This window comes from Gasterosteus aculeatus, chromosome 2 (genome assembly GCF_964276395.1).
Source record: "Gasterosteus aculeatus chromosome 2, fGasAcu3.hap1.1, whole genome shotgun sequence".
Taxonomy (NCBI): domain Eukaryota; kingdom Metazoa; phylum Chordata; class Actinopteri; order Perciformes; family Gasterosteidae; genus Gasterosteus; species Gasterosteus aculeatus.
The window spans coordinates 20682019-20703503 of record NC_135689.1 but is presented as its reverse complement, the minus strand read 5'-3'; the positions used below and the strand labels follow the sequence as shown (position 1 = coordinate 20703503).

Sequence of the window (21485 nt, the reverse complement as noted above, 5' to 3'; positions counted from 1 at the left end):
ATCAAGGATGGAACTCGAGTTCCACTGGCGAGAGGAACAACAGCTCCATGATGTAACCTTTCTCACATTAATACATGACACATGAACATATTTGTCATATTTCCATCTACATTGTTCTTCATCATTTGAGTTTCACCTGGCACTCTACTTCTTCAGTGATGACCCTCTGACTGCAGTACTTCTCACTTCAATTGAAAAAAACTCTACAATATACTCCCATAACACTAGTGGATGGAAACAAACCATTCTCATTCCTCTGGCTGATTCCCTCAAGCAAACTAAATGGCATTCATAGCATTGTATTGAGGTTGAGGCCCAAATCAAAGCAGAATGAAATCCATGGAGAGATTCAGGTGCATTGTGTGGTTTTGGCTGATCTTAAACCAGTTGTACTATCCAGAGACTGTCAATATAGAACTTCTCACCATGGGTTTCTGGTGGGAGGGGCCGGGTATGGCCACACCACTGCTGGTGCTCTCAGCCTTCTTGGTGAGCTGCACATAGACCTTCCCATGATCCTTGGAGACCAGACAGTGGTACAGGTCCTCATACTTGACCTCCAGGAAGATGGCTTCGCGGTCCACGTAGTCCCCCGGCCTCAGGAAGTAGACCACTTTGGAGGAGATGAGGACGCAGTAGCTGTCTATGGGCTCCACAGCGATGAAGCTGGAGGGAGACAGTGAAGTGTCAGTGTGGTGGAGCTCACGGTCATCTAGGTATTAGAATGTAGAGAACGAGTGACGCTCACAACTCCGAGTGGATGTTGTCCGTGAGGCGGAAGAGCTGCTCCTGACCGTCAGACTGTGAGGCCGAGTGCCGAGGCAGTAGACCCTGGGGGCCTTTACAGCAGCGAGGCTTCCTGACCCGCTGCACACTGAGCCTGGTCCACACAGCACAGCAGCAACACTTCAACTTCACCGTTTCATTAGTTCACTTGGTGATATGTTAATTCATCTCTCCACACTGAAAACCTCTTAGACTCCGTGTAATACAACGGGTGGAGGGACACGATACAGGTGATCGACTCACCTGTGGTTACTGAGACTAGCCATGTCCCGGACTGTCTGTGCCGTCTCTGAGGCAAAGTCCAGAGCCCCGGCCACCGGTTTGGTCACCGTGCCGACCAGGCCTTTACCCAGACCCGAGAAGAAGCCGCCGACTCCGCCCTCGGTCTTCACGCCTTCCACTGTGGACGTGATGATGCTGGTCATCCCTCCGATGATACCTGGGGGAGGAGAGGGGTCCGGTCAACATGTCGGTCTTCTTGATCGTACTGTACATCAGAGAAGGCTTAATACACTTTTTCCCCATGAGACAATCGGGGATTAACACAAATGAGCAGATAGTCAACTCGTATGATCTTTTAAAGCTCCACCGTTCCCACTCTGAGGCGGTTTTCTGGCCTGGGCGGCACAGACACAGTATCTCGTCCTAGCAGCATTTCTTTTCTGTGTCAACATGCAAATAGATTGTGGACTGAAAATATGTCTTTAGACTTTCCCCAGAAAAGGATTTTGAGGTTTTCAGACAGCGACTAAATGTTTCTTGGTCCACTTGCTGAACAAAACACAGACACAGAAGCGGGTGCTACCATGGGCCAGTCCGTGGATCCCTGCTACCAGGTGCTCTCCACTGGTGGCTCCGTGGTATCGGATGTACTCTCGCTCGCTCTGGTGCCGGTTGTCCATGGTCTTCCCCAACCCGTCGGATAAAGTCCCTGCAAACTGAGCCACAGAACAGGAAGGTGTCTATAATTCTTTATCAGGTACAAGTATATCTCTATAATTCACTCTACTAAATTTTAAGCCGAAAATCACAAATTGTACCCATTCCTTTGTCTCAAGACCCCCACATGGGCACAGAAAAAAAATGGAGAGAAAAATACCTTGGCTGCAGAGTTGGACACGCCGTGGGTCACGTTGCGTATGAGACCACCCACGTTGCCGTACTTGATGAGCTCAGACACGCCCTCAGTGACGTCGTTGACGAGGCCCATTGGGTTCCCCAGGAAGTCCACAGAGCCCAGGATCTGCGCTGCCTGGCTGATGAGCTCCTACAGACAGCAAACACACCACATGTCCTGACAGGAGCCTCAGGGGCGCACGCCACCACGTCACATCTGCCCACGTAGCAGCTGATAGTAAGTAGCTGGAATGTGAAAGGCAAATAAGCTCACAGAAGCACTTACCTCTCTGAAGTGCTTGAGGATGTCGTTGATGATGATCTCCTGGGTTTCATAGGGGTGCACTCTGGTGAACGGGTACATGTTGATGACGGCATCCTCAAAGCGAACCAGAGGAAAGCCCAGGGTGCCTTTCAGGACCTACAGTGACCACAAAACATCTACTTGGGAAAATGGAAGGCAGGGAAGCTTTTCTTTCCCATGAATGTAGAAATCGTCCATCATGATGTACGACAATATGACAAAATACATCACATTTGGCAGCACACTGAAATTCATATATATCAAAACAAGCATGACTCCACAGACGGACACATTTGGAAGGAAGCGCAGCTGGAGAACTCATGCTGTGACAGGAAGTCAGCAGGGTGTCATTATGTGGCAACAGGAAGTAACACAGTGTCATCATGTCCTGCCAGGAATCATAAAAGGACCAATGAAATCTATTTCTACCAGAAACTCTTACTAGTGTAACCTTTGTTTTAATACTATGAAGCGTATTACAATGGTCGGTAATGGTCATAGATGAAGCACAGCCCCCCCGGCTGCTCTCTGACGGAACTCTACATCTGCAAGGAGCAGCTTTGTGAAGCAGGGCAGCACGAAGACTGAGGTGTTACCTTGAGGTCAGGAGGCAGCTTGTGAGAGGTGAAGACACTCAGTTTGACCTGAGGAAGGCTGATCTTCAGGTTCTCAAAGTAGTACCGTTTGGGAGGTCCTGCGTCCTCGTTGGGCCTCTCATAAACGTTTTCATCCAACTTCTCCAGCTCTGCATTCATTATACATGGAGTGAAGACCACATTTCTTCCCCACAGCGTCACACACATTAATCACGGCGTTCCCCTGATAACCTACCAGCTTCTGTCTGTCCGTAGCCAAAGAAGCTGAGGAGCTTAAGCAGCAGTTTCTCCTCGATGATGACGGTGAAGCGCCGGGCCGTCACCATCAGGTGCTGTCAACACATCATGAGTCGGTTCACATCAGCGCCCAAGTCTCTGGATCACTAGAAAGGCTTTTGTTGCATATAGCGATGCCATGTGAGGGATTCGGTGTGCGACGCTCACTTTGAAGAGGTCGGTCAGCATGAGGCTGCTGGGGACCTTGACCGAGTTGACCTGCAGGGCCGGGCCGCTGTCGCTGAGGCCGCTGTCACTGGAGCTGGGAGTCACACACAGCATCACAGGCTGGGTGGTTCCCAGCAGCTGGTTGTCCACCTTATGACCGCAACATGAAGGACCAACAGTTTACACGACTGTCTCCCCTAAGACACTGGACGGGTCAGCGATTTGGTAAAACGGTTCCCTCTCCTAACTCATTAGTGATGGCAATAGAGAACTAATAAATACCTTTTAGATTGTGTCTTTTGTGTTTCTGAATATATTTTTTGAAGCGGAGAGGAAGAGAAAACGAACAAATGATTGAATATCGCTATAGACTATTTTCTAATGCATTGGATTAAATATATAGACTCACTAATGCATATAGATTTTGGATCAGTGTATTGTGTTTGGTGCTCGGGTGGATGGAATTTGTCATTTTCCATTGTGGGAAATCTCCTAAAGCGCTCATTTCTTGGGTTTCATATTGTGGTTTGGTTGATATCCATGTTTTGCGCCAATAAATGGTGGTTAGTTATCAGGCGTTTAGTTGCTGTGTCTGAATAATTCCATGAGGATGTTGTATGAACGGAATGAATGAAAATAAATGCTCCTGAATCAAAGTGGCACAGAAGACGTGGACTGTAGTAACACATCATCACTGTGTGTCCTCCAATGACGACCAGTCAGCTCTTTAATGCAGCAAAACAATTGCTGAGTTCAAAAAGGTCTTTGATTTAATTTTTCAAGCAGAAGATTCTTCATACAAATTCAGTCGGGCTACATATGAACCCTGTGGTTCAACCATGTATGAAACGGTTATTCTGATCCACGTGTGGTTCCATTTACAGCAAAGTGAAGCAGAATGTAACCTACAACCAAAGTAGCCTGACAGTCACTGTAGATATAGTGACGTATTTCAGGGATGAGCTCCAGTAAACTGTGATCGGAGTATTTCAACGGAGGTTAGATTTCGCTGGAACCCTGTATGATCGGGTGAGCTCACCTGGATGTTCTGAATGCTCAGCTCCAACACCTCGTTGGCAGCGGTTCGGGTGAAGTGGACGTCGATACCAGACAGCGTCGTGAACACGAGCTCCTCGGGGACCTTGTTGACCAGAGACACGCCAACTCCCTCCTCCAGGTTCACCAACACCTGAGCAGACGTCAGAGGACACTCGTCTCACTGGCTGGGACGGCTTCAGTACCCGGTGCGAGGTACAGCGGTATTGTTCCACGGATGAGTTGGACCGCGTACTGAATGAATCGGCACGGCAAAAGTTGATGGTACCTCCAGCTCCTGCTCAGGCTCTCTGTTCTTCTCATCCTCTTTGGCCTTTTCCTGTTCTGAGGAAGAGGAGCTCCGGATCATTCTCCTCTGGTTGAAGTCACTGATCTACAAACAAAACAAAAAAAGTGTCTGTGAGCTTTGAGAAGAAGAGAGAAAGGGCATTCAAACTGGAATACTGTGCCTCGCAGAAGTAATTACTTTTTACACTGTTTCACAGTTACAATCTCAGAGTATTTTGAAGGTGCAGAAGTATACACAGAGGCTACTTGGTTGAAATTGGCAATAACAGCTGCAAGTCTTTTGAGGTATATCTTTGCACATCTACAGGTTGAGACATTTCCTCCATTCTTCACTCTCGGATTGGATGGAGATCGCCTATGAAGAGCAAGATACTCATATGGATTGAGGTGTGGGCTTTGACTGGGCCATTAAACGTTAACATTCTTTGATTAATCCATTCCATCCATCTAATTCCCCCTTAAAATCGAACTAGTTCCCCTGTACCTGCTGAAGAGAAGCATCCCCACAGCATGATGTCGCCACCACTCACCACCGTCTCAACAGGGACAATGAGACACGACGGCACGCAGCGTTTTGCATTAAGGCCAAAAAGTTACACTTCGGTCTCATCTGAGCAGAGCACCTTCTTCCACGTGTTGCTGTGTCTCCCGCATGGCTTGTGGAAAACACCGAATGGGATTTCCAGATTTGTAGAGGACACGGCTACTAGGTGCCCTGTGGACAGATTCTTTTGGTGACGGATTTCATGGTCCTCCGTGAAATGTTCAAAGCGTGGGATATTTTTTTTCAAAGCTACCACTTTGTCCCTGAGCTGTTTGGCCTTTCGTGGTGCTCTTTGTTCTGTAATGCTCTCTAACAAAGTCTTAGACCTTCACAGAACACCTATATATATATATATATATATATACACACACTGAGATTATTAGACAGGTCACAGATCTTTGTAAGGGGTTTCCACAGTATTATGGTGAAATATGCTTTATCGGGATCTATATTTTGATTGAGAGATGACACGATACATGTTGTGAAGAAGATTTCAAACTTGATTATCCTTGAATCACAGGTTCAGAAATTGTTTTAACACCACAGGGTCAAAGAGCGGGAGCAGTGTGGGGTGTTTTTTTATCTGTAAATGGTAATCGAGTAATAACTTGAGATACAACAAATAATTATCAAAATACATCACAAGACGTTGGGTCCTAATGAGTTTTGGTCAAAAAATAATGCTGCTGCTCAGTGTCGATGCTACTACAGTTGAAAGATTATTAACCCCAATGTGTTTTCACCTGCAGGACACGTGTGGGTCCATCTGGCAGCACCTGGACCGACAGCACGCCAGAACCAGGTCTCATCTTCTGGTTGATGAACTGCTGCTCGGGGCCCGGCTCCTGCAGCCCAGAGTCTGGTCCCAGCACCACCTCTGCTCCGTCATACAGACCTGCGGTCCCGCCCTTCACCTGAGGAGTACAAATCAAAGAAAATCTAGTAGGTGTCAACAGAAGCCAGACTGCAGACTGGAGTCCACAGCAGCCCATATAGCCGAGGAGCTCCGGTCCACATTCAGTAGCTCTCTGCACTCACCTGCACCACCAGCCGGGGCAGGCCACAGGTCAGCATGCCCGAGCTGAAATACCACGTCTGAGTGGTGCTGCGGCGGGAGTCCGGCCTCCTCAGCATCACCGGCTCAAAACTGGGAGAGACAGCGACACCCCTTACATTCAAATCGTGCATGACATGCGACCACAGCTGTACATAAGACCTGGGCGATGTCCACGTGAAGCGTATGGCCTCAGTACAGCTGCCAGGGCACCAACCTGTTGTCACTGACAGCTGCGAGCCCGGCAATGTCCAGCACCAGAGAGGAGTCCAGCGGGCGCGGCTGGGCCGGCTTGCTCTGCGGCGGAGACGAGCCCTCGTGACACAGCATGCCGCTGCCGGTCATCCTCCACAACTGGGAGCGCTTCCCCGGCTCCTGCACCGTGAGGACAACAAAGGACAACAGGGAAGTGAGATGAACTCCCCTCTAAAGATGCAGGATAACGGCAGAGACAAAACGGCACATGCTCTTTTCATCTCAACCTTAAAAACTGTACCTTCTTTTTCAGGATGACCCGTTGAGTCTTGGTATCGACATCCAGAACGAGTTCAGCACAGCTCACCAGACGTTTCTTACCAACAGGCCTCTTCTCAAAGTCCCTGCAATAACAAACCTGCTGCTTAGCTTTATGCCAACTGTTGTATACAAACGTCAACGTGAGTTTATTCGTGTTGTTTGTCCATACAGCGAAAAGGTATGAGTGGCTGCGATGTAGATGAAGTTCTCGTAGTAGAGCTTGTTGTATTCTCTAAAGAAGTTCATGTCCGACGTGACCTCCGAGGAGCCGGCTCCCTTCACAGTCAGCGTGAGGTAGGGGGGCAGCGTGGGCTCATCACAGGCGTAGTCCAGCACCGAGCCGGCCTTCACCTCAGTGTGCAGCCGGATGTCAGCCACGCTGTGCTGCCAAAACTGGATGGGCACCTGACGGGGTCCAAGCAACGGCATCTATTCAGTGATCGCGTGTACTGGTAGGCCCGTAATGGTTCATCCATGGAGAGACGAGTGGAAGTAAGTAGGAAAAGTTCATGCCGCTGCGGCTCACCTCAGAGATGTTGTCGATGCGGAAGGGGGGAGGCAGCTGGTCAGCGTCAGAGAAGGAGATCTGGTAAGTGGCTCCCTTCAGTGTAATCTCCGTCCGCAGGAAGAAACAGCTCCCCAGCGTGTCCCTGTTCAAACACAGACCCACTTAAAAGCTGTCCAACACTTCGGGTAAATGTGGTGGAAGTTGTTACGGGTACATCGTGGAAAAACCACCCAGTTCGTAGTGGCACCATCACAAGTTGAAGGCAGAGATCAGATATTGCACAATAAATAATTGTTGGGCCCTTTTTTATGCTTTACTGTGAAGCCCTAGATCCAACCATACTGATCAGAGTCGCCCTCTGTGGTGATAGCCGGTACTAACACTAGTTTCACTGTGTTTTCTGTCTCCACCTGCTGGTGAAAGTTGTTACTACAGTTTCCACTCAGTATTTTCCTTAGTTCCCCAACATCCTCCCCCCATTCTCCCCCCTTTGTACAACCCCACACATTAACTAATGGAAACCTTTATGATCTAGATAGAAATGGGAAGTTCAAGGTATCGGACGACGTGTAGCTTTGAATTTGAAACAAGGGTTACACTTCTACCTTCAACCTCCATCATCAAGACTGTAACGTCATTAGAACTTGAGTACAAACAATACAAAGAACAATGGAAATCGTGCTGCTGGAGAGGTGATGTATGTCTGTAACTAACCTCATGTTGACGTGAAAGGACTTGGGCTTGTTGACCTCGAAGCCCCCGGACCAGGTGCAGTTGGGGGTGTCCATGCGTCGCACACACAGCAGCTGGTCATAGTCGTTGCGGGGCCAGTGGAAGACGACGCTGGAGCCCGGCAGGGTGGAGATGTAACCCTCAGGGTTGGTCGTACCCTAGGACAGATGTATTCACTAATGGCTTCCGTCGCGTTACATTCATTATCCTCCTGTTGGACTAAACCGGGGGGGGGAGTCGCTGCAAACTCAACAGAACCACATACACACTGTGAGTATTAGAGTAGCGGTTATTGTATTTATATATGCTGGTTCACCTTCATCAAGGGATCAGAGGAAATGTGTAATTGTGAGAGAGAACGGTGTGTAACAAAGGTCACTCTATAGAGGGCTGCATATCAACCAATCAGCTACCAGAACGTGGAATTCAAGATTTCCAGTTGAGTCGTCACCTTTCCCCTCGCAAACTCTCTCTGAGCGAAGGCCAGTTTGTGTGTAGAGCGGTTGTCCAGCAGGTAGCGCGGGGCGAATGTCACGATGTGAGTGTCCCTGTAGCGTCCTTTTCCTTTACGCACGCTGATGCCTGTGTCAATCAGAGAGGGATCAACCAATCAATAACAATACCGGCAGAGACCATTTCGCTTGAATATCAACAGTTTGATGTGACTTTAATACATGCACCAGAGGGCCAGAAAGGCTGTGTGTACCAACTTGCCTATGTTGTAGATGAGGCCAGGCCGGTTCCCATGCTGGATGACCTTCACTGCCCTGACTCCACTGCCTCCGTCCAGGGAGAAGCCCTGGCACCAGCCGGGAACTCCGTCAGGGTGAATTCCCTTCCCGATCCGCATAGTGCACCTGGGATCGACACGGCCAATGGATGGAATGTAAGGACGCGGCAGATGCAATCCGAGAGGTTCAGCAGGTGGATCGAACTAAACCACAGGCAGGCCAAAGCCATCGGTTATGTCCTCTCTCACTAGCTAACCATGATCTATTTCCAGGAAGCGAGAGGCCCGGTCTCTCAAACACTTACATAGCAGGCTGCTCCTTGTCCGTGTAGCAGAACAGTAACGGACTGAGGCTTCGAGCCAACTCGTGCTCCTCAAACTGGCCAGCAGCATCTGCTTTGCCGTTGTCCTGGCGAAAGATTAACGGCAGGCCTGCGGGAGAAAGTGGCTTGAAGGAACTACATCAGTTGTTAAAAGCAACTCTGTAAAATCTTCAAACAACGTTTACCGGTCTTGTTAATCAGCCAGTAGGGGGCCGAAATGAGGATCTTAAGGGCCCCCTGTGCTCGCAGGACGATGCGGATGGTGAGGCAGAGCAGGTGCTTGTTGGTGTCGTACAGCCGCATGCGGACCACATAGTTCTGAGTGCCGGGTGGGATCAGCAGCTCTTTGCACACGGGGAAGCTCTCCAGCAGGACTCCTGGAGGACACACACACACACACACACACACACACACACACACACACACACACACACACCATGACCACCAGAGTGAGAAGGAAGATGTCGTTAGCCAGTGAAAGACTTTGGCCACCTACTGACCTAGTTCCATGTTCTGCGAGGTGTCCGCAACGTGAAGCACGGCCTCTTTGCCCGGCTTCAGGGCGCCTCGGATGGCCGTTCCTTTGATGAAGTAGTTGAGGTCACAGGGCAGCAGGTTGGCCAGCACCATCGTGGGCAGCAGGTAGATGGTGTGGCCGGGCTGTCGATAGATCTGCTTGGCGCTGCCAGAAACCGTCTTGGCGGGCTGCTGATTTGGGTAGTTCTCCTTTTTGATGACCACACAGAACCTGCGAGAGACAAAGAGATGAGTGGATTGGTTCCAGATATGACGAAGCAACATAAATCAAGTGTCCGGCTGACTTGTTTACCTGAAGCTGCGCTTGAGGCTGTCGTCAAAGTCTGCAGACTGACACTCCCTCTTGCTGCTGCTGATGTCTCCGGGCCGCTCCACACTGGTCCAGTGGATGGGAACCTTACAGAAGAACAAGCCCAGGTCTTTGGGCCGAGCCTGCAGCCTCCAGGACGTCAGGTGGAGTGGGACCGCCAAGGCTTGGTCAGGAAGGATCGGGGGCAACACCACTGGTTCTGTTAACCCAGAGATGCAGTTGGCGTCATTTGAAGGACACGACAAGTAACCAGCCGTACTTTTACATGAGCAATGCTGCTTAGTCAAAAGAACTCAAATGGAGCAGTGTCTTACTGTCAGGAGCAGAGGGGCTGTCCAGTCTGACCTCCATGGGAACATCTAGCCGGTTCTTCACCATGAGGGCAGAGCGGACGGTGACGACCTTCCGAGCACTTCCCTCCATTGTGATGGAGAAGACCACTCTGACTGGAGGCAGGGCCGAGAACTGAGGGCCCGATATCAAAATAGAATGTGGTGCTCATCGTGGCCGAAACCATTGTGTTACATGATATAATCCAAATTTAGGTCAAAATGGGATAGAAATTCTTGAAAAGGGATTAAAACATCACTTCACCGTAACCTACATTTAGTCAATAAAACAAATGCGTTTTTACAGATTTATTATTTTTCAGTAAGAAAAATGTATTCTAGCCAAATTAAAAATAATCATGAACCATAAAGGTCTAGCTTCATAAATTGAGGATGAATAAATATACTAACATTGCAAGTCTGTTCTTTCTTCCAGTATTTTAAAAACAACATTTTTGTCAGCGTGTTTTACTGCAATAAAATCCTACATCGTCACATCCTGCATGCAGGTTTACACTCATACGGAGCTTTTCTGCTGCCTCAACGGCATTCCATTAGGCTTTTATTTGAATCATCATTATCGTCCTCACATCTAGAGACTGTCCTGTTTATAATGCCTCTCTGGCAGCACGTGCTCACTTCAACTGATCACCGACTTAGAAGCAAGACTCACGTAAACATGCGGGTGGATGATGTTGGTTCTGCTGATCGGACTGCCGACCTGTGGAAGAGTGACGGAGAAACAACCGTTTCACCCCGATTCCTCAGGAACATCATCCACGTGAATGTTGCTTTACAGTTCTGTGCTCACAGTACTGGAGGAGTTGTTTCTGTCTGGGGCTGCGTAACGGAAGAAAACGCCCACTTTGTCCACAGACACCGGCTTGACTTGCTCCCATCCACACACTCGCACCAGCAGCTGGTGCAGCTTCAGTTCATGGGTGTGGCTGCATAGGAGCAGTGATACAGAATCATCGTCAGCCTCACTGTACACATGTTTAGATTATTAACAACTCGGGGTTCAAATGGCTTGGACAACAATTGGACCTGCCAGCTTCACTGTGGAGTCACTGCTACAAGCAGCAGTTGCCTTGTCTTACTTAAAAGTTGAGGAGTAGTTGACATGTTCAATAACGACCAATCCCGTTTCAGACGGATGTTAAATGTAATGATGGCCAAACTAAACAACAGTTTGATAAGCATGTGTGTATTCAGTGAATGGGACTCCGATCTGTACCGGTGGCGGAGTTTCTCGCGGGCTTCAAACTCAAAAGGAATCTCCTCCCCGGGCTGCACCTCCCTCCACTGACTGATGTTGTGAGTGTCATCCGTTCCCGGGCCGTGGACGTCTGAGATGGAGTCGGCACTACTGCTGTGAGAAAGGGCCACCCTGTGGAGAACATGTGGTGACCTTCATCTCTTCTCGCTCCAAAGTTAAACATCAGCATCACGCATCTCCAACAGAAATAGAATCAGCCAAAGCTTTGCATGAGCAGAACTGACGGCGTGGTCAGGATCATTTGTTTGAATAAATATCATCACAGCAAACGCCAAGCCAATACAAACACAACGCAAAAAGACAACAAGGTGATCCAAACAGCTGCAAAGAGAAACAGACTCGTGTGCGACTTGTTTTGCGCCCACGGCTCCACCTACCTGGTGGGGGTTGTAGTCAGAGTGGCAAACCACATGGTACATCCCGTGTGGTTGCGCAGAGCGAACGGCACAAACGGCTGCCTCCTCTTGGACAGCTTCACGTCGGCTGGAGGCAAAAAAGAAAAGTGAATCTGAGAGAAGATACGTATGCTTGATCGTTGTTATTAACTTTAGTTGTGTTTGGCCATGCGCTTGCTTTCTTCTTCTAGGTTGGAAGACCTAAAAAGCAGAATTCTGTCCTTTTAAAGGGAACTCCATCATTTTACAAGAGACAATTTAGTAGTGACCAGGACCAATAGTTGACACTCTTAAACTGGGGTGTCCTGCTGCTTTGTAATACAATTATTTTCTTACATATATCTCCATCCATCATGTTCGATGTGACCAATTGACATTTGTTAATCAGTAACATAACAAAATACTGCCATATACGGCGCTTTACGTACCGCCACGCTGGATTAGCACCGATTTAACTTTTAAACACCAGAAAATAATTGTCCTACTAATGAAAATGTCTGGAATCTTACTGAACAAATGAAAAAAACAAACACACAATGATGTAAACACACTGCTGTCTATTTTCACAATGGACTCCCAACCATTGGCCATGCAGTGCCGAGTAAATGACAAACAAGGCTGTTCAGGCAAAACAAAGCGGAGCATCATCGGTCTTAAAGAGGAGGAATCTATAGAACGCTTCCATACTGTAGTTAGTTTCAGCCAAAAGCAGCAATAAACAGGGGAAAACATCTAGAACCTTTACAGCCGTGTGTTCTCAACTATGAGAAGCTGGTTCTTAACAACTGTAGGATCACAATGCACAACACCGGCAAGACTAAGCTCCAACACAAAACCCTGGTAAGGGAAATGTGCCTAAGGGAACGATGTCTGAGCATCTGCGAGGAGCCTTGATGCCGACCGATTGAAGCTCGGATGCGGTCTGAGAGACTATTCTCTGACTTGTACCTCCAGAGTGAATCTGCTGCTCGGGGCAGGTCAGGGTGTCGGTGCTCCTAGTTCTAAGGGGAGCGAGAGGAGCGCCTGACAGCAGAGACACATGCAGAGAGAACACAACAGCTTCATCATCCTCTTCATCGTGTACTCTGTGTTCGCAATTCAACACGTCGATGAATCTTTTAATCATGTTCTCAGCGCAGCAACCAACATGTCAAACCTATGCAGTGTTTTCCCTCGGTTTACTACTTTGGGGGGTGGGGTGGGGGGGCGGGGGGCACTTACACCAGCCATGTTTGCAGACATGGCTTTGCAAAAAAAAAAAAAAAAGTATAAGTATATATATATATATCTTTTCTTACAGACTGTCTTAGGGGCTGGGGGCTAATCTCAGGGGGGGGGGGGGCACCCCTGATATAATGGTTAGGGAAACACTGCTATGTTCAATTGAGTAACATTGAGTATTCTTGTACTGTTACACGAGGGAGGCTGAGTGATTGTACGATGAGGGTTATGGCAGAGTACATACAACACACATTACATGTTTACATCTACGGAGGAGCAAAAGAAACATTATAAGGGACGTTTCTAACTAACACATGGATATTCTGGTATCTTTCATTTCATCATTTCAAATAAATGAACCCGTTGTCTCAGATGCCTTGCCTGGCCTTTCCTTTAAACAATTGCAAGTATTTCTGTGAAGGACTTCCTATTTCCCAGAGATTGCTTTGTGGTGCTGTAACTCACTTTGTCCGACGCTAGGTGGGTCTACCGAGGAGCCCATCCATGGCGGGGGGGGCGAAGGCTGGGGCGTGTGCTCCTCCTCCTTACAGTAATCAGCTATCCAGGCACTCTTAGTGGTGTTGTATTGTTCTGAGGGACCAGAGCAGTGGCAGTGAATAATGGGACTGGATGCTGTTCAGCCAGGGGGGGCCGCTGCAGCGTTTACTCACCCAGCAGGACGGACGTGATGTTGATGTCCAGTCTCTGCTTGGCTCGGACCCCCATCTTCAAACGGGGAGGATGGAGGCGGCCGGCGGCCTGCTGCTGCCAGGACAGAGAACAGGGCCACGGCTCGATGAAGGGCTCCCAGCCTGGCGAGCACACACACACACACACACACACGTCATTATCCTACCTAATGCATCCATTCAGAATCAAATTATTCAAATTGAATGTCAAAACTTGATGAATTCCCATCTCTAAAACATAGTCTTAGAAAGAAAGCATGTATATTTCCGTATCATGGGAAGATGAAGTCAGTGTTCTGATGGCATCGTACCCGACAGCTCTCTGTTGTAATAGTCTCCCGACAGAGTGAAGCTGGCTTTTCCTTCCTGAGTGGAACCGATGCGCTGCAGCACATAGAGCCCTGCAATGACAAACAGAGGTACTCAACTTCCTGTATGTGCAGTTATTCATCTACTAAACCTTTTGATGGCTTTTTCGTTAAGCACTGTGTTAGTGAATGATTACAGACCCTAAAGCTGAGGCGTGCTTGTATGATGTTCTTTGATGAGAGCTTCCCTGCTCCATCAGAAAGGTCTACGGTGAAATCATTCACTCAAAATACGTACCCCGACGTTGATTCTTTGAGGTGTCTAAAATGCATCATTACTTTACATTACCGCCGTCCTCAAACCAGGCAAAGACCCAGCGCACGCAAAGCGCTTCCGCCCAATCTCACTGATACCAACACCTAGCACTCACTCGCTTCAATAAGACAGGCTCTTCTTTGTTGTCCTGAATAACAACCGGAACGGGACGGCCTCCCTTAAGGTAGCGTGCCGGCCCCCACTGCTAGAGAACGTCTACACCAACGAGCAGCCAACGCACCCGAACACGGAGCGTTCCATCTATGCCATCTCTGTGTAACGTCCCAAGAGAAATGTTAGAAGCGGTAGAACTAAACCTCACCACAGCCCTAGATGAGCTACTTGTGTGTTACACGTAGCAACAACACACATGCAAACCCTGCAAAGACCCAGGTCTGCTCCTTCCATCATCCACTTACCATGAAACGCTCTGGGCCACCAAGCGTTCTACCAACCTGGTTTACCTCGGAAAGCAAAAGGCAAGAAGAAGCTTTCTCAGCCATGTCCGGCCCCTAACAAAGTCTCGGGAAGAGGCCAGAATCCAACTGTGGATGAAAATGCATGGAAATTGCCCCTCCTGAACCTTCCCCTGGCCCAGGAGCACCATGGTCTCAATGCAAAACTCTAAGCCGGCTCAGAACGAGAACAGGGCAAACAGGGCTGGTCAAAAGCTGCTGTGGCCAGATGAGGCAAGGTGGTGGTCAAGCAGACCATACTATGGCGCAAGCGCCTTGTCTGCCCTCTACTATCCAACCCTTGTAACTCAAAGACCAGACTTCAATACAAATGCAAAGAACTGTGTAAAGAAAATGGGAAACTGTTTCGCTTCAGTGAAACGAAAAGAAGAAGACCTCTAAACACCAGACTTTAAATCCTAATAATTGAATATTTATGAGATTTGACAACCGAAATACAGTCTGTTTGTTTCAGACACTATTTTACGTGATCAGAGGAAGAGATACAGACATAAAAAAGAGGAGTAGACAGCAGTAGCCATTGCTGGTGAATGCCAGAAGAATTAGCCCTAACTACATTGTAGAAGCAACGTTTGCGCTGCAGGAAACATTTATTGGTTTGTTATTTATTTAAACTATATTTATTATAGTTGATGTGTTGCCTCATCTGCACACGGAGTCTGACATTTTTCCATAATTTTAATAATACGGGATATGTTATTAGGAAAAGCATCCTCAGAACCCTCATCATGACTCGTGTGTGAATGGGACTTACGAGAGAAGGTGAGCTCAGCCAGCGGTATGTCACAGTCCAGACAGTCGTCGATTAAACAGATGCACACGCTCTCAGCCTTCACCTCCACTCCAGACAGAGGAGCCGAGTGGCAGCTGGAGCCCGAGTCAGTCCTGGATCTGCCCAGGCCTGCCATGTTGTCAGCGTTCTCCAGCAGCCACGTGGCAGCCTGGTCCAGCTGGCCTGGACGAGGACGACGCATTGTCTGTTTTAGCAAATAATGGCGGCAAGACTGCAAGCGCTGGGGAACAGCGTTGAAGGTCTCGCTCACCTTTACAGTGGATCAGGGCCCTTTTGCAGTCCTCTTTCCTGAAGCCAAGGTCTTGCAAGCGGGTCAGCTGGCCCTCTGTGGAGACAAACACTCGTGAACAGCTCTTCTTAGTAGAGCAATAAGTAGCGGACTAACATTATGCACGTCACAGTGACTAAACAGCTGTAGCAGAATTTTATCACAACTACAAAATGTTCATCTATTTTGGCCACTGATTAAAAGTGAGACAAAAGTAAACATTTTTTGAAAAAACATTTAGATTATTCTCATTCGGATCCTTAGATGACTGGTCTTCGCGTACCTATGAGGGCCTCAGTCTTCTGCCTGAAGCTGTCTTTGGCTGTGGTGGGCTCAGTGCTGGCAGCAGGTCTGCTATCACAGTCCGAGGGCGGAGCGGAGCCGGAGGTGGGGATGGACTTGGTGATCGCCAAGAAGAGCTGGATGTCGTTGTAGGACAGACGGATGTCCAGAGAGGGAAACTGAATCTGCCAGAGAATCAAACGCACAGTTAAAGTCACCACTGACCGGGAGCACCGGCCTTCCTGTTGTATAACGTCTTCTGTGCTTTGGGTTTGCCAAATCTGAGAGAAGGACTTGATTGGCGTGGCTTTCCTAGCAAGGACTTGGGGACTGCTTAAGAAAAAGTAGCAGAGAGGCACAATGCTGGGATCATCTCCATCACATGGTGGATGTGGATGCTCATTTACATTGTTCCGGTTCTACAATGATGCCACCAGCAGACAGTTACATGCTTGTCAGTGTTGGAGGCCCGAACGCGTAGCCTAGTCTTATTTAAAAGCTATTTTGTGTCGTCGCTAAATTTTTTCAGACCGCTGTGTTGATGAAGTCCAACTTGTGTTTCGAATTCTAACTATCAGAGACAGACACTTGCCGCTGTTGAGCCTATCAAGGGGGGAGGGGAGTGGGGGTGTCTGACTCCCTGAGACTCCCTCTATTTAGGACTGGCTTCTGTGAGCCACACAGAGTTGTTTATACACAACAACAAGCAGAAGGATGAAGATGGAGGAAAAAGGCTGCGTTTCTCAGTAGACTCCTTTCCACTATATTGTCAGACTTGTGTTACCAATCTGAGCATGTCAGTGTCATGTCTTTTGGTTGAGGGTTCATTCCTGACCTCCAGCAGCGGTGGGATGTCCTCAACATTGAAGGCGTCCAGGAGCCCGGAGCTGCTTTGGTACGTGGGGCTCCCACACAGCTCCACCTGAATATTGACGGGGTCGATGATGGACAGCGCCGTCTCCAGCTCACTGCCCAGTCGACAGGAGAACACCTGGGACGGGCAAGAGACCACGCATCAAAGCTAATAAAAGACCATCTGAAGATAGGGGTCAGTGGTGAGCAGTGAGCATCTCCGTACTTAGTAACACAATTACCAGCTGTTCGTGGGAGAATGAACAACATCAGCAAGAGCAAGTACAAGTGGCAAGAACAGTGGCAGCATTTCAGTGCCATCTGTTTAATACTCTGACATTTTGATTAAAAGAATCCTGATAAGGGGCAGCAGTGGTAACACCGGTCGTCTCAGTAATAGTGCCGACAGTGAAACGGTGCTACGACAGCAGTGGGGCTCACCTCGATTCCTGCCAGGCTGCCTGAGAAGGGTCTGTCCAGCAGCCGCGGCTTGTAGGTGAGGACCGTGGTGCCTTTTAGAATGATGGCGTTGGTATCCAAACAAGACGAGTCCTCCACGACCACAAACTCGGTGCCTGCAGACACACACAGACCAGGAGCTCATATAATACGAAGAAAAACCTCAGCTTAAGCGAGTGTGCCTCTCTGTCTCAGTATTTACACTGCACCTAGATCTGCTTCATAAAAATACACTTTTTTTACAGATCTTTAACCAGATGTGTTTAATCATCCATTTTCACTGATGTTTTAGTTCTAACGCATCGATTGACAGGCAGTTCCCGGCCTGGGTGAGCAGTACCTTGTTCGGTGCCATCGGTCATTCTTCTCTTACCTGTGACGTTGATCTTGATTTCCAGGCAGTGGTCCTGGTTGACCGGCACCGTGGACCTCTTGGTGACCACACCGCTCTTGACGGTCTTTGGCATGACGGCCCCTACAGTGCCGGCGGGGGCGGAGCCGGAGTCGGTGCTGGCGTTGCTGGGGCAACGCTGACGGGGCTCGGCTGCCCGGGACACCTTCTCCACCGGGACCCGCAGGAAGTTTCGCACAAGCTGAAGCCAGTCGAATATGAGGAACACTCTTAGGTTGTTGAGGACTACCGTGAAGCAGGACGAGTCCCGCGTGGATCTGTCAGAGGGAGGGACACAGCATGAGGGACCAATTCTTTCTTATCCAACACTACTTACATGTTGGAACACGTTACGTTAGCTTGAAAACTCTCTCGCTTTACCGATAGTGCAGCTCTAGCTGCAGTGTCGCCCTGTTCGTGCCGGTTTTGGAGGGCTGGAGGATGCAGTCAAAGACGTTGTGCCTTTCCCGATGGGCTTTACCGGGGCTCTTGCTCGGCTCGCTGCGCCGAGTGTCGTACGCCAGCAGCGAGTGAGAAACCAAGTTGATAGACTTGGATCCATTGGACAAACTCTCAAAGAGAAGCTTGGATTTCATGAAGTCAAACCTTTGCAGGAGAAATATCAAAATGACATCAACATGGCAACTTTTTTCTCTTCATTGTAGGAAAAAGATGACAAAATACTGTTGTAAACAAACATGGGGAAACACTGCAATACAATCTGCAAAATTGTTTTAAATTTGAACTTCCTGATTTAAACACTTCTGTGTTTTTTTTATCGCCCCTGTAACATCCAACATTATAGCTGTAGAGTTTGTGTGATATTTTGGTAGAAATCAGTGTTTATGGAAGAAAAGAAAAGGCCAACCGTGCTAATGAGCGCTTATGTTCCGTGGGTGTGGGGCTGTCCAAGAGCTCCAGACTGACATCCATCATATCCACCAGGAATGACAGGCTGGTGTAGACATCTCCACTGAGCACCGTCTGAGCGGAGACAAAACACCAGTCTGTTAGAACATATAGACGACTGCTATTACAAGCTACGGACAAAATGATGATTAAAAGAGACATCGGGATGGATACGACGATGTCTCGTGGTTGGAACCTCACATAAGTGCTGGGGTCCTGGAGGTTGTAGGGTCTCAGGAAATCTTCAACAGGCTCTCCCAGGTTGTTCTCCAGCAGGCCTCTGATCAGCTGGTAGTGCTCCAGGTCCAGAGAGCAGTGGACTGACGAAAGGCTGCCGTGGATGGACATGTCCGGCACCACATGGCTAAGCTCCCTGACAACAATTATGAACACAAGCATGAATTTGGGTTACGGCCAAACACCCATACAGACTAAAACGAGAGGCACCAGGCACCATGTTCGATGTACTAAAGCGCTGCGCTTCTCATACCATCTTTTTATTGGGAGAAGTGCCATCATCTGAAAGATAGCGCTCAGCAGTGTGTATCAAGTTTCGATTCGGATTGGGTTTGGCACAACAATATGTTTTGGGAGGTCACAAGGGCTTTGATCAACTAAATTGGATCCGTTAAACCAGGGGTCTTTTTTTCAGGCCAAGGCCCCCCAAACTGATGGCGAGATGGAGCAGGGACCCCCTAACCCACTGAGTTTGGTCCGCCATCTTTTATTTTTGAGCTTCGCGCTCTTTAGACGTGAGCATAAGCGCGATCTGATTGGCTGGTGCCTGTGATGTCGTATCAGCATGAAAGGAGCTGTGAATGAACCAGCTGTGGGAAGCTCAATGTGTGTGAAAGATAACGTCTTCTCCATCAATTCATCCCTTTGCTACAATATGTTGGATTCATGTTAATGTGTATTTAAAGACCATGAATACAATTCTGAAGACATTTGTATTTGTGGGAAAAGAAATTGGTTGGGAAAAAAAAAAAAACTTAAAAAATGTCACGACCCCCCTGCAGTACCTCGGCGGACCCCCTGTTGAAGACCTCGGTCTTAAACCTTGAAGAGGACGTTGGTGCCAAATTCAGAAAGACTTGCTTATCCTGAAACATCACACTCACAGAAATGGGACAGACGAGAGGTCATAGTGACCCTGACCTTTGGAGAACAGATGGACTGACAATCCAAAACACAATGAGTCTGCCAACCACTGCTGCGCAGGAACAAAAAGACTACGTGCAGAACCACAGCCCCCCAACATGATTTCAGAAGAAAGAGGCTGTGACGTTTGCCACAGACAGAACTAAAAGCAGGACCTACTTGTCCAAGTTGCGCTCCACTTTGAGCTTGAGGCGGCAGCGCTCTTTCAGCAGGTTGTCTCCGGTGCGGCGCACAGAGTACGAAGGAAAGATGAGGTCTGAGGACTCGGGAGGTTTACCACCGCTGTCCCTGGGCTGAGAGGGCAGACACTCTGCAGCAAAGATATCCATCTCCTGCAGGTCCAGAGCGATGCAGTCCAGCAGGCACACGTCCTCCTCTGATGGGAAAACACAGCGGAGGGCACAAACAGCGGTTTCAACAGGAGTAGATCCAGTGGGTGGCGTTTATTCAGCCATGCAGCTACGCTAACCTGAGCAGTGGGCTTCGTCCCCCTCAGTGGTCTTCCACGTGTCTGGGACCGGTGGCCTGCCCAGGGTAAACCCTGCAGAGGAGGTGGACGGGGACGTCGTCGGCTTTTCCCGCTCACTTTTCTCTGCTGCTTTCTGGACTCGCTCCTTTTCCAAGACAAAGGGAAGAGAAGAAACGATATGAACGTTGCATCATCGCAAAAACACAGGATTCATTTTTTTAAAAAGGAGCAAAAGAACACAAAAATAGACATGACTAAATCGGAAAATATTTAATACTAATGATTCTGTTTCTCTGCCCGTTTTAGTTAAAATATATAAAATACTCAAACTACTTTCTGCAGGTGAAAGCTCAATGAATTCTCCTCTGTGCCATCATCATGTCAGCCAGAAATAACATTGGCATTCTAAGTTTCCTACTGTATCAAAGAATACATAAAGGGTACTGATGGTAAGACCGGGAGGGTGCATGATAACTTGAGTCAAGATAGCGGTCTTGTTTTGCTTTGTTGTTAGAATTGTGGGTCTCTGTTGTGTGCATATGATGTGTAGATTTTACAATGTTGAGAAATAGAATCCCATGAAAAGCCACAACAAACACAAACACATGCAAGAAACTTGGAAAGTTGTATTCCTTACAAACACATGCAGAAAGCTCGTTCCATCACGTAACCAAACGCAAACTGCAAACTGCAACCAAGAGCCCTGTTTCCCCACGCAGGGTTCATATTCCCACCATGCCATTACATGGTTTTCAACTCAGTAAATCAAGCGGGCTCTCTCAATCTGTCGGTTGGCATCATGTGACCAATCACAACCACGGCGTCAGCAGAGTGGCACATTTTATACTTAAATACATCATTTAGGCTGAGAGTAACACAGTTTAAAGTGTTTGATACAGGTAGGACAGCTGGTAATAAATTCCTCTCATCTCATCTTCAACCGCTTATCCGGGGGCCGGGTCGCTGGGGCAACCGGGCCAACCGACCCCAAACTTCCATCGCTCAGCTGTGACTGGGGGGTCCCAAGGCGTCCCCAGGCCAATA

General features: G+C 48.5%; 1 protein-coding gene across 4 annotated transcripts in view; it reads right to left on the bottom strand.

Annotated features, from left to right (window-relative positions):
- vps13d (vacuolar protein sorting 13 homolog D) overlaps positions 1-21485 on the bottom strand; it is a 43586-nt gene that overhangs the window by 1736 nt on the left and 20365 nt on the right. For 3 of the 4 annotated variants that reach the window (XM_040193104.2, XM_040193105.2, XM_078094616.1), the window contains exons 26-69: positions 20442-20586; positions 20132-20348; positions 19013-19184; positions 18771-18886; positions 18284-18508; positions 17885-18180; positions 17494-17627; positions 17036-17191; positions 16202-16385; positions 15901-15975; positions 15612-15812; positions 14069-14158; positions 13740-13880; positions 13534-13659; positions 12796-12870; positions 11830-11935; positions 11411-11563; positions 10985-11120; positions 10847-10894; positions 10159-10309; positions 9827-10043; positions 9498-9745; positions 9183-9374; positions 8980-9106; positions 8659-8801; positions 8396-8526; positions 7927-8102; positions 7231-7354; positions 6874-7109; positions 6685-6787; positions 6406-6563; positions 6173-6281; positions 5878-6048; positions 4571-4675; positions 4286-4435; positions 3247-3396; positions 3038-3134; positions 2803-2951; positions 2189-2323; positions 1886-2053; positions 1592-1724; positions 1030-1225; positions 749-880; positions 426-666 (exon numbers count right to left, since the gene is read on the bottom strand). In XM_040193104.2, the coding sequence (XP_040049038.2) occupies positions 426-666; positions 749-880; positions 1030-1225; positions 1592-1724; positions 1886-2053; positions 2189-2323; positions 2803-2951; positions 3038-3134; positions 3247-3396; positions 4286-4435; positions 4571-4675; positions 5878-6048; positions 6173-6281; positions 6406-6563; positions 6685-6787; positions 6874-7109; positions 7231-7354; positions 7927-8102; positions 8396-8526; positions 8659-8801; positions 8980-9106; positions 9183-9374; positions 9498-9745; positions 9827-10043; positions 10159-10309; positions 10847-10894; positions 10985-11120; positions 11411-11563; positions 11830-11935; positions 12796-12870; positions 13534-13659; positions 13740-13880; positions 14069-14158; positions 15612-15812; positions 15901-15975; positions 16202-16385; positions 17036-17191; positions 17494-17627; positions 17885-18180; positions 18284-18508; positions 18771-18886; positions 19013-19184; positions 20132-20348; positions 20442-20586 (6738 nt within the window). The remainder of the gene's footprint in view (positions 1-425; positions 667-748; positions 881-1029; positions 1226-1591; positions 1725-1885; positions 2054-2188; positions 2324-2802; positions 2952-3037; positions 3135-3246; positions 3397-4285; positions 4436-4570; positions 4676-5877; positions 6049-6172; positions 6282-6405; positions 6564-6684; positions 6788-6873; positions 7110-7230; positions 7355-7926; positions 8103-8395; positions 8527-8658; positions 8802-8979; positions 9107-9182; positions 9375-9497; positions 9746-9826; positions 10044-10158; positions 10310-10846; positions 10895-10984; positions 11121-11410; positions 11564-11829; positions 11936-12795; positions 12871-13533; positions 13660-13739; positions 13881-14068; positions 14159-15611; positions 15813-15900; positions 15976-16201; positions 16386-17035; positions 17192-17493; positions 17628-17884; positions 18181-18283; positions 18509-18770; positions 18887-19012; positions 19185-20131; positions 20349-20441; positions 20587-21485) is intronic. The other variant, XM_040193106.2, reaches the window with a different exon arrangement.